Source organism: Cannabis sativa, chromosome 2 (assembly GCF_029168945.1).
Source record: "Cannabis sativa cultivar Pink pepper isolate KNU-18-1 chromosome 2, ASM2916894v1, whole genome shotgun sequence".
NCBI classification, from domain to species: domain Eukaryota; kingdom Viridiplantae; phylum Streptophyta; class Magnoliopsida; order Rosales; family Cannabaceae; genus Cannabis; species Cannabis sativa.
The window spans coordinates 3,619,097-3,632,117 of record NC_083602.1 but is presented as its reverse complement, the minus strand read 5'-3'; the positions used below and the strand labels follow the sequence as shown (position 1 = coordinate 3,632,117).

Sequence of the window (13,021 nt, the reverse complement as noted above, 5' to 3'; positions counted from 1 at the left end):
GGATGGGAATGACCGAGTGAAGTGTGCATCTTACATGCTGAGGAAAGATGCTCGTATCTGGTGGGAGGTGGTGGAACAAACAAAGGATGTAGATACCATGAACTGGGACTATTTCAAAAGGGTCTTTAATGAGAAGTATTATAACTCAGCAATTCTAGCAGCAAAGGTCGATGAATTTACTGGGTTAGTCCAAGGGAGTCTTACTGTGACTGAGTATGCACAAAAATTTGATAGATTGGCGAAATTTGCTCCAGATCTGGTACCTACTGATAGAGTGCGAGCACATCGATTTGTGGAAGGCCTGAAACCAATGGTTGCTCGAGATGTGGAAATTGTGTCAAGGGGTCAATTCAGCTATGCTCAAGTTGTCGAAATGGCTCTTACGGCTGAGCGGAGTGAAAACAAAATTTGGAAGGAAAATGCTGCCAGGAGAGAATCTAAGAAAGGTGGAGCCAATTCTAATGACCACAAGAAACGGGGACGGGGACCGGTCCGGGCGGCCAAGTCAAGACAAGAGGTACAAAAGTGATAACGACCAACGATTTAATGGCGGCGGTGGGCGAAACATTCCGAGAATGCCCTAAATGTACCAAACGTCATCTCGGTGAGTGTCGCGCAAAAGCATGCTTCAAATGTGGAAAAGAAGGACACATCAAACGCAATTGCCCACTGTGGGGACAGACTGGGAACAGAGCAGAACCGAAGAAAGATGACAAGTATGTTCCAGCTAGAGTTTTTGCCATCACTCAAGCAGAAGCTGAGGCCAGTCCTTCGTTGTATCAGGTCAGATTCCTATGGCCAACACCACTTGTAAAGTTTTATTTGATTCTGGTGCAACTCATTCCTTTATTGCTAGCACAATTGTAAATCATATAAATGCACCGAGTGAATTATTTCTTGTGGGGTTTGGGACCATGTTACCATGCGGGGAGGTTGTAATCTCTAGAAGTTGGCTTAGGGGCGTACTGTCGGGATAGATGGTAGAGAATTATTTGTAGACACGATTTTATTAGATTTATTTGATTTTGATGTAATCTTGGGCATGGATTTTCTTACCAAATATGGAGCATCAATTGTTGCAAGCAAAAGAAAGTTGTTTTCACACCAGAAGATGGAGAGACTTTCGAGTTCAGGGGGGTAGGAAAGAAACCCCGCACTCCTATTATTTCGGCAATGAAGGCTGGGCAACTATTGCAGCGTGGGTGCTTAGGGTATCTAGTTAATGTGGTTGATGACAGAGAAAATTAAAAGAAAGCGGAGGAAACACGGGTAGTTGCTTGAGTTTCTTGATGTATTTCCGGAAGGAGTTACCGGGTTACCACCACACGGAGAAATCGAATTTGTGATAGAATTAGTGCCGGAACGGCACCGGTTTCCGCGCACCATATAGGATGGCACCATCGGAATTGAAAGAACTCAAAATACGATTGGAAGAATTGCTTAAGTTAGGGTTTATCGAGACCTAGCTACTCTCCGTGGGGCGCACCGGTTCTATTTGTTAAAAAGAAAGACGGTACTATGAGAATGTGCATAGATTACGAGAATTGAACAAGGTGACTATAAAGAATCGGTACCCATGCCGAGGATTGACGACTTGTTTGACCGGCTTCAAGGGAAAAAGGTGTTTTCTAAGATTGATCTTCGTTCAGGGTATCATCAGCTAAGAATCAAAAATGAAGATATACCGAAGACAGCCTTCAGAACGAGATACGGGCATTATGAGTTCATGGTGATGTCATTTGGACTTACAAATGCCCCAACAGCTTTTATGGACCTCATGAACCGAGTCTTCAAGGAATATACGGATCGGTTTGTCATTGTATTCATAGATGATATATTGATTTATTCTAAGACAGAGGAGGAACATGAGGAGCACTTACGCTTGACCTTGCGGCCGGCCGAGAGAACATCAATTGTATGCCAAGTACAAAAAATGTGAGTTACGGTTGTCCGAGGTTGCATTTTTGGGCCACATTGTCACTAACGGGGGAATAAAAGTAGATCCTGCCAAGGTTCTTTGCGGTGAAAGAATGGCCTAGACCAAAGACCGCCTCGAGAGGTTCGAAGCTTTTGGGTTTAGCAGGCTATTATAGAAGGTTTGTTGAGGGGTTCTCAAAGATAGCCACACCCTTAACGAATTAACTAGGAAGAATCTAAAATTTTCTGGTCGACAAGTGTGAGCAAAGCTTCCAAGAGTTGAAGAATAGACTTATCTCAGCACCAATCCTCAGTTTACCAACAGAAGAGGGACAATTTGCGGTATATTGTGATGCATCTAAACAAGGGTTGGGTTGTGTTCTAATGCAAGAAGGGAAGGTAATTGCTTACGCTTCAAGGCAATTAAAAGAATACGAACAGAGATACCCGACACATGACCTAGAGTTAGCGCGGTGGTTTTTGCACTAAAAATGCGGCGTCATTATCTCTATGGAGTGAAATGTGAAATCTACACCGATCATAAGAGTTTAAAGTACTTTTTCACCCAGAGAGAGTTAAACATGAGGCGAGAGGAGATGGTTGGAGCTAGTCGAAGACTACGGCCGCGAGATAATGTACCATCTCGGTAAAGCCAATGTGGTAGCGGATGCACTCGGCCGTAGAGGTCCGGACTAGTTTCCACTTTACAAGGAGTATCAAGGGAATTAGTGGAAGACATGGAACGAGCTGGTATAGAGTTTATTACGGGGCAACTTGCAAAGGTCACACTTCAATCCACTTTGTTAGAAAGAATTAAGGAGGGGCGGACGACGGATTAAAAGCTCGGTGAACTAAAGCAAGAAATTTTGAATAGTAACGCCAAAGATTATGAAATATCGGACACGAAATTAATTCGGTTCAAGGGACGAATTTGTGTGCCCGATAATGATGAGCTCGAAGAAGGGATATTAGTAGAAGCTCATACTACACCTTATTCGATTCATCCCGGGACCCTAAAATGTACCATGACTTAAAAGCATTGTATTGGTGGCACAGGTATGAAAAAGGATGTAGTTGAATTTGTGGCCAAATGCTTAACATGTCAACAAGTTAAAGCGAGCATCAAAGACCCGGCGGGATTGTTACAACCCTTTGAAGCTCCACGAATGGAAGTGGGAAGAGATTTCCATGGATTTTGTGGTGGGTTACCTAAGACTACAAAGCGGCATGACGCCATTTGGGTAGTCGTCGATAGGTATACAAAATCGCCCATTTTCTACCGGTACGCATGACTTACTCCATGGACCATTTCTTGAACTTTATGTGAATGAGATTGTGAGATTACATGGGGCACCGTATTCTATTGTTTGTGATCGAGTTTCTCGGTTCACTTCGTCTTTTTGGGAAAGCTTACGGAGAGCAATGGGAACTCGATTGAAGTTCGACGCATATCATCCGAGAGACGGATGGTCGAGAGAGAACAAATCGGATCTTGGAAGATATGTTGAGGGCATGTGTGATAGATTTCCAAGGATCATGGAGCAAATACTGCCTTTGATTGAATTTTCTTACAACAACGGCTATCGATCTACTATCGGGGTAGCACCATGAGATGTTGTATGGAAGAAAGTGCGGAGTCTCTTGCATTGGGATGAGTTGGGAGAGAACAAACTCCTAGGGCCGGATGCGATTCGGCACACCAACGAAGCTATTCAGAAGATCAGGGCTCGAATGATCACGGCGCGGAAGCGGACGAAATCTTATGCAGACCTGAAGCGGAGAGACATTGAGTTCGAAGTGGGTGATCATGTGTTTCTTCGAGTGACACCACGAAAAGGACTCTCGGTGAAGAGATTTGGCAAGAGAGAGAAACTAAGTCCCAGATATGTTGGTCCATTTCAGATATTGGATAGAGTGGGCAGTGTAGCTTATAGAATAGCTTTACCGCCATCATTATCTGGGGTGCACAATGTATTTCATGTATCTCAACTCCGGAAATATGTGTCAGACCCATCGCATGTTTTGAGCTATGAAACACTGGGTTTGCAGGAGGATTTGTCCTACAATGAACGTCCGGTAAAGATTCTTGATCAAAAGGATAGGATTTTGAGAAATAAGACAATTACCCTGGTGAAAGTCCTATGGAGAAACAGTGTGGTTGAGGAAGCTACTTGGGAGCTTGAATCTGATATGCGAGAACAATATCCAGAATTATTTGAGTAAAATTTCGGGACGAAATTTTCTTTTAGAGGGGGATAATTGTAATATCCGCTAACTCCGAAAGGGTATTTTTGTAATTTTATTTAGCTGAGAGTATTTTTTTTTATGTTACATATTTATGGATTTGAATATGTATGGGATTATTTTTGTGATGATATAATATTTGATTTTATTGGCATTATGTGTATAATGCCTAATAGATACATATGTCTGGATATTGTTATATGGGTATATTATTATTATTATTATTATTATTATTATTATTATTACTATTATTATTATTATTATTATTATTATTATTATCATTATTATTATTATTATTATTATTATTATTATTATTATTATTATTAACAGTATGTATATGTGTTACGTATTCACGAACCGAACCGAACCTAACGCCTATTTTGGTGGAATGGGAATCGCTCCACTTCGGTTCAATGCGATATTTTGCTTGGGTTTAAACACGATAGAAATTAGGTTTTAAACTCTATTTTCGTTCACCCAAAACAGAGAACCAACGAGAGAGAGAGAGAGAGAGCACGTATACGGCGTATACGATACCGAAAATTTTTGTTTCTTCAAGCGGAGTGAAACCTGGGTGAACGTGGGGGTTCGGGATCACTTATATACGACCTAAGGAAGCTTTTTAACGTGGTATAAGGGGCGGAAGTCGTCGTTTTGAGATTCGCCATTTTTGAAGCTTCAAAGGTGCGGCTTAGTTACGGACTCGAATTCGAACGTGTTTAAGCTTGTTCTTGGGTCAAGGGAGGTTATATTTGAGTGCATGGGACCCTAAGGATTGTTTTTGACGTAAGAAAACGAAGCTTTAACGTCCAAAACGGAAATCCAAAATTTTGACTCCATTAAAGGCGGTACACCGCCAACGAAGAAGACAACCCCAATCTACCCTCTCGGACCACTTTTCTTGATCGTTTTGAGGTCCTGAGCATTGTGGAGAGCTTCCCCAATCGAAAGGACGCTTCAAGAGCCATCGGAGACAAAGTTACACTTTACCGGCGACGAAACCGACGAGAACTCCGGCGACACTCCGTTCAGGGGTTTCTGGAGGTTATTTTTCGATTTTCTTTCAGTTCTTGACTTGTGCTAGGTGTTCTTAGGCCTACTATGAAGTTTGATAATTTTCTTGCAATTATTTGATTTATTATGAATTATTTGGTTTGTTTATTAAATTAAATATGAAAAATACTTAGATTACTCAGAAAAATCTAAATATATTTTATATGATTAGTTATGAGATATAAACTATTGCAAAATTGGTAGATTCGAATTTCGGTTAATTTTGTATTTTTCATGAATTATTTGTGTTATTTATTAAATTAATTATGAAAAATACTTAGGGTGCTCAGAAAAATCTAGATTTATTTTATATGATGGACTATGATATATAAACGGTTATAAAATTGGTAGATTGAATTTTCAGGTGATTATGTATTTTTCATGAATTATTGATGTTATTTCTTATTTTAATTATGAAAAATACCTAGGTTGCTTAGAAAATTCAAAGAAAATTATTTATGACCTATTACAGATTATAAAGTGTATTAGAAGAGTTAGATTCGGTTTTTAATCAATTTTGGTATTTTTCATGAATTTACTTAATTAATGCTTAAGTTAATTATGAAAAATAGATAAGTGTTGTTAAAATAGTAAAATGTATTTTTGTAATACCATTTACTGCCTATGATATCAAATGAAATAGGTTTTATTATTTATTGGTTGCTGTAGGTATTTATTATAATTATTGGTGATTAATTAACTATTTGTTTGGACTTTAATAAGAATAAATAGTATTTTAGTAAATTTTACGTAAAAATGTGTTGTATGAATTCATGTTTTACGTTAAGAATGTTTGTTTGAGTCCATGCAATATGTTTGGGTGAATCAAAATAATAAATGCTTATGTATGGTGTGTCATGCAAGTGAAATGGACCTATGTGTTACGTATTTTTACGTAAGTTTCTGTATGAGTTTAGAGATTCATACTTGAATGTATTTTGAGTGTATTGTTGTGTTAATGAATGTCTAGGATCTTGTTCTCAACAAGGAAATTCGTTGAGGTGCTCGAGGTAGCAAGTGTGGTCTTAGCAACTGAGGTAAGAAGAGTGGACATCTGTACACAGGGTGTATGTTATGCATACAACTTGGGTTGGTTGTTATTTAATTTGATAGTGTTGTGATTTCCTTATATTTTTGTGAGCATCATTAGCATGAGAATAATATTAGGGTCTTGCTGCTTGTGTGAGCATAACACTTGCAGGTTATAACATTATCATGGGTGAGTACAACTTATGGTAATTAATTGCCCTGTTGGATGCCAAGTGTGAGAATAACACAAGGCAGGGTAGGTTACCTCATGTCTGATCAACATGAGAGAATAGTTGATTATCATATGTGAGTATAATGTGCGGTATGAGACTTGATGTGTGCATGTGAGAACAACATGCGTTGTGGATATATTTATGGAATGTGAATTACTGTTGATTAATATTAAAGAGTAATTTATGTCAAGTAACTAGTTAGGAGGGTTATGTCCTACATAGCTCTTCTTACTGGGCGTTAGCTCACGGGTACTCTGTGTGCAGGTAAGGGTAAGGCCAAGCAGTGAGATTGAAGAGCTCGAGGCGTGGTTGCATGTTAGAAATTTGGCACAGTATTTTGCTTTTAATGTTTTTAACTGCTAAACATTTTGGAACTATTATTTTGACTTAACTAGTTCTTATTTAAGTTTACAGTACTAAAAGTATTTTGTTTTAAACAATGAGATCTCATGCTTGGATATTTTTCATTAAAGCAGTATTTGATTGTCTTTATCTTATTAAATTGTTTTATACGGACTATCCTATGTGACATCTCGGGAAATCGGGGTGTTACACTCAAAACCTCTTATTTCTTAAATAAATCAATCGTGGAAGCCAAGTGTGGATCTAAAGGTTCTTCGATGTGGAAGAGTCTGGTGTGGGGAAAGGAAATTCTCCACCAGGGTGCTAGGTGGCAGATTGGTGATGGTAATGAGGTTGATTTACTTAATGACCCATGGATTCCTAGACCTACTACTTTTAAGATTTATGACAAACTTCACTTGCCTCCTGGTCTCAAATTTATCGATCTTAAGCTTGCCAATGATCAATGGGATGCAGAATTTATAAGAGCTATTTTCAACGAGGACTCAAGGCTGATTCTCAACATCCCTAGTGAAGAGGCTCGTATCAAAGAAACTTTTATTTGGCATTACACTAAAAATAGGGACTACAATGTTTGTAGCGGTTATAGAGTTGCCATAGATCAAATCTATGAAAACAAAATCCCTTTGGATGTCAATCTGGAAAATGAGAGCACCCCCTAAATAGTTTTTTTTTGGAAGCTAAGCCATTCGTGGCTCCCAATTATCAATTTTTTTTTGCAAGAAAGTGGCTAGGGAGGCTGGTTGTTTTAGATGCATTGTACGCAATTTGGAAATGCTTGTCAAGTGCAAAATATTGGAAAAAAAAAACTCCCTACTGACCGATGATTAAGAGTTGTAAAGAATGAGACTCGTTGTCTTTTATCTACCCATATGAGAAGTTGTTGCAATAATGAAGACATTGATCTATTCCTCATCATCTCTTGACAGCTTTGGTATGTAAGAAACAAACACAAACAAGGAGAGAAAGAGCCACACCCCTCAGACTTGGTAAACTGGTGTGACCATTATTGCAGGAATTTTAAAGATGCAAACATCAATCAGAAGAAGGACAACCAAATGGAATCCATCTCCTGCTGGTTAATGTTGATGCGATGTGTGATAAGTCGGCTAAAGTGTGCAGTGCTGCAGTGGTAGTTAGAAATGAAAATGGATTGTGTGTCGGTGGTCAGAGTAAGTTTTTTGACAGACCCTTTAATAACCTTACGAGTGAGTTGTTTGTTTGCCATTAAAGAAGTAGTGCAAATAGGGAAAGACTTGAAGTTGAATGGGTTCATTGTTGAATTGGACTCTGCCCAAACTATATTCCTCCAGTCCTCTCACTCAGAGTCTTACAATGGAGACTTAGATGGTCTTATTTGGTGCATAAAAATGTCCCCCAAAGCTCTGGTTTCTCGGGGTTTAATTATATTCTTAAAGAGCTAACTTTGTTGCTCATCATCTAGCCAAGTACACTCTTTCTTATAGAATTTGTGGTTTGTGGAATAAGAATCTTTCCTCTGTTGCAAACTCCGCTCTTTTAGCGAACTTGCCATTTTCGTTATAAGTTTTCCCCTCAGGGTGTAATATTTTTTTTTTTAGAAAAATATTTTATCCATTAAAATTTTTCTCTACACTACTCATCACACTGAAATCTAAAACTTATGTATTTTATTTTTAACAAGAACTTATGTTAAATTTAATCCTATGAAATTATGTCATTACCCACACTTAAAATAAAAATTAATAAGTAAATTAATTTTAAATATTCTTATTAATCATTAACTAGTCATAAAAATTCAAGATTAAAAATGTAAAATAAGTTTATCATCATGTGAAGATATTCTCATATTGTTTTCGTCTAGTACAAAGTATAGATTGTAAAGAACAAATTTTTTTTATGAATTTAGTATTGTATTTCATGATATTTTTTATTAGTGGGTTTCTTTTTCTTTAATTATATTCTTATTATAAGTGAGCTAATAATATTGGGCGATTCTATAATGCACACCCTTAAAATAGATGTACTGATGCACCCTTAACTTGTTTCGGCATCTACAAAAATTTTTTAGTCTAATTTTTTTCATATTCATGTACGTTATATCTATTTAAGATATCCTACAAAATTTTGAAAAATTCGGAATAATTTACAATATAGAAAACAATGTTCAAACAATGTATTTTACACGCGTATAAAATAAAATAGTCACGCGTGCAACACGCTGTTTGAACGTAGTTTTCGGCATGTTAAACTTTTTCGAATTTCTTAAAATTTTGCAGGATTTCTTAAATAACTATAACGTACATGACTATGAGAAAAAATTTGACCAAAAAATTATTTGGGATGCTAAAACAGATAGGGGTGCATCAATATACCTATTTGAAGGGAGTGCATTCTAGAATTTTCCAATAATATTAATACTTATTCGCTTACACAATTAGTTTTCTCTCTTAAGTAATTTTCTTGGCGACGTACCTTATAAATTTATAATATTGATGAAATTTCTTTAAAAAAAAATAACTTTATTTATTTATTTATAGAAAAATAGTCTTATTTATTTATTTATTTATTTATTTTCATTCATAATTGAGAATATCTATAACCAAACAATGGGGAAGCACCATCACATAATAGTCCTATTGTTCTAGAATGTTGTTTGAGATGGGGTTTAACATACTCAGAACCTCACCAATTCCTTCTTCCTCGAAAGCCATCGTCCCAATCTTCAACCCCATTATAACCAAATCCATACCAAACATTACTAGGCCTCTCTCTCCTTCTAACTCTTTCTTCAACAACACCCACCATTTCTCACTACTCTCTTTTCCCAAACCCAATCCCATTTCCATTTCTTCTTCTGGGTTTGGTGGGTCTTGCTCTTTTCACCGCATAAGTAAGCGTGGGCTTCGTGGTTCCACTGTTGTGGCCATGTCCGCATCTGGGTCGGTTCAGAAATCCGAGGAGGAATGGCAGGCAATCCTCTCGCCTGAGCAGTTTAGGATTTTGAGGCAGAAAGGAACAGAGTATGTTTGAATTGAATTCAATTGTTTAAATCTTGTTATTAAAATTAACATTCTATTTGTTTGTTTAATTGGAGTGTTTAGTAAAAATGAAATTTTTTATTAGTAAAAATAACTTTACAAACAAATTTATTAGCAAAATAATCATGTATGATGGCAGAAATGATTATAAATCACAGTAAAACGATCATAGATTATGGTCGCTTAGAGTAAATTAAGTGAGCTTATTTTACAAATTTTAGTATTTAGTTTGTCAAATTTCACTCCATTAAATAAAATAAAGTTAAAAGCTAAAATCTTGATTCCATTCGCCATCATATGAGCTAAATTTTCTATATTTTACTATTTTTTTAGCTATTTTGTTTAGCTAAATGTAGCTACAAATTACTCTTTAGTTAAAACATTTTAACATATTTTCTCACAACTTTTGCTTTTGTATTATTATTAATTATTTTTCTTAATATTTAATTAATGAAAGGGTTTGAAGATACAAATACAATATTTAAATGATTGTAGCGAAAAACATAGGGAATGTGATGTATGGAGTAACTTAAATGTATTAGGTAAAATATATAAAAAAAGTAAGATTTTGGTAATGCATTTTAATGTATTTTAAAGGGTGGAGAATAGTAGCTGATGGGAGTGGTGAAAGATATAATTATACATATATATATATTTATATAATATTGGTTCTGGGAGAGGAACATGAAAAGGGATGACTTTAAACAATCTGTTTGTGGATTGGGTTGAGAAGAAGGTTATGTTCAGTTATTGAGATGTGAAGTTTAAGGCTGTAGTTTCTCAGGGTTATGTTATTGTATCCATTTTTTTTGTGTGTGGAATTTTGATATGGTACTTGCTTTTCTATGTGGTGCCATGGTTACAGTCTAGAGAATTTAGAGTGAGGGAGTAGAATTGTTAGTACTTGTATTTAAAACTTATTTGATACAAAAACATTATTATTGGAGAGATGGGGTGACAAGAAATGAAAGGAATCATCTTCTTATGCAACAGAAGATGATGATGATAGAGGATCATATAGGACTACTATTGCATCCAAAGGTGCTAATCTCTAGTATTGAAGATCCACCCAACTACCTAAAATATAGCTTCTTCTCAATTTTGTGCTTATAATGTGCTCTTAAGTAGTAACTATACAAGTTCTTTGGTTCTCTTTCCAAGTGGCTTATTTTTCTGCATAGTATTGCGGATTACATCCTGTTCTTGAAAAAGCTATCGAGGCTTATGCCTTGGTGAGGTGTAAGACACTTAAAAAATACCTGAGGTTTAGTTGAGGCTCACTCACATTGCTTTTAATGTATTTAGTCTTTCTGAGTGAGTTTTTTCTTTTATTTGGCCTTTTGTTTTTTTTATATGTTTTTAACACATTTTTGGCTTTTAAACTTGGTTTATATAACACAAATTAACCCAAACTCCAAATAAAAACGACATCTTTTCCCTGCCCCTGTTCTCAGCCTCAGCCCGAGCCTCTCATACTCTACAGTTCTTATGTTGTCCAGCCTCCATTTTTAGCAAATCTCAGTAGTGATGATAATGAGGACTTCTTAGTCTTTTAAAATGTTTAGACTTTAAGCTCTATTAATCAGGATTTTTAATTCAAAACTTTTAGTTTATGGTTTTATGACTTAGAACTAGTAATCTCATAAATTTTATGATTGTGTTATGCAATTATGTGTATCCCTATAAATTTTATGAATCTTATGATGTTATGACGTTTTTGCTCTAATTGGTTTGCCTCGAGGCATAAGCCGAGCTATTGCAAAACACCTCAGTTTTCGATTAAGCTTCTTAAAATTTATTCAACTTTACATTCTATGACACTTATGACATTGTCATTGGGATTATATTTGCAATCAAATGACACTTATGTAGTCCTTTGAAGTGTAAACTAATGAGTGTTTGTTCTAAATCATCATATTCTAGATACCCCGGAACAGGTGAATATGACAAGTTCTACGAGGAGGGAGTCTATAAATGTGCAGGCTGCGGTACTCCACTTTACAAATCCAAAACCAAGTTCAATTCCGGCTGTGGCTGGCCAGCTTTCTATGAGGGTCTTCCTGGAGCCATAAACCGAACTGTAAGTTCTCCAATCGCTCTTCTTTCCTTTCGACCTATATAACATAGCGTTTCTAATATAGTTTTTCATGTTATCAGACGGATGCAGATGGAATGAGGATCGAAATTACTTGTGCAGCTTGTGGTGGTCATCTCGGTCATGTTTTTAAAGGAGAAGGTTTCCCAACTCCAACGAATGAACGCCATTGCGTGAATAGTGTTTCTCTAAGTTTTGTTCCTGCAAACTCAGATTCTTCTCTCTGAGTTCTTTATATGTCATTTGAAGTTTAAGTTTGCTCTTGTTCATAATAAAGATTAATCATGGAATAAATTTTACTGTATTTTTATGTTCTATTTACTTATATATATAATTACATATAGGGGTTTTAAAGTTAAAATATGTATATATCTGTGTGTGTGAGATTGGAATGAATCTTGTCCACACATGTCCAAGTCAACAGAAGAAAAATGTGTTTCAAATTGTCAAAGATTTGTGGTAGAGAAAATTTTCTTTCATTTTAATGGATGTTAAGCCAAAGAATAAAATGGTGAACATTTCTCAATTGTCAATTTTAGACTACATTAGATTTTAACATGAAATTCTTTATAGAAATTTCATACATATAGGAAAATACAAGTTAGAAAATAAGAATAGGTTGCTGTCATATTATTTCCATATAACTACTATTTAATTGTTTTCCAATTTTTTTGTTGTTAAAAAAATGCTATATAAATGGTTGGTTTGTCACAAGACACAAACCTTTTTTTTTGTTTATATTAATTTTTATTTTTTGGACTTTCAATGAGAGAGATTGATGAATTTCTTATGCAAGTACTATTTTTTATTCATTTCATAAAATTATTCATAAATTTTGAGGAAATTAGGAATTTTGAAACTCAATCATTTTTAATATTTGGTGATGTGAATTCCAAGTCATTTTCCAAAATAAAATTCCAAAATTTCCATCAATTTGAAGCATATATATTTTTAACTTTTCTTTAAGCAAATATAAATTCTTTATTAATTTACCAAATCAATCAAAAGATAAGACTGTACCTTAACATGAATATGATTCTTGAACACTCAATCTAGAAAAGAATAAG

At 35.6% G+C, this 13,021-nt stretch overlaps 1 protein-coding gene across 1 annotated transcript; it reads left to right on the top strand.

The window, feature by feature from the left end:
• The first annotated feature begins 9,369 nt into the window (after positions 1 to 9,369).
• On the top strand, positions 9,370 to 12,315 carry LOC115721056 (peptide methionine sulfoxide reductase B5). The gene is made up of 3 exons (XM_030650290.2): positions 9,370 to 9,841; positions 11,783 to 11,939; positions 12,017 to 12,315. Exons 1-3 carry the CDS (start codon positions 9,468 to 9,470, stop codon positions 12,179 to 12,181), a joined length of 696 nt encoding a protein of 231 aa, XP_030506150.2. The 5' UTR covers positions 9,370 to 9,467; the 3' UTR covers positions 12,182 to 12,315.
• Positions 12,316 to 13,021: the final 706 nt, after the last annotated feature.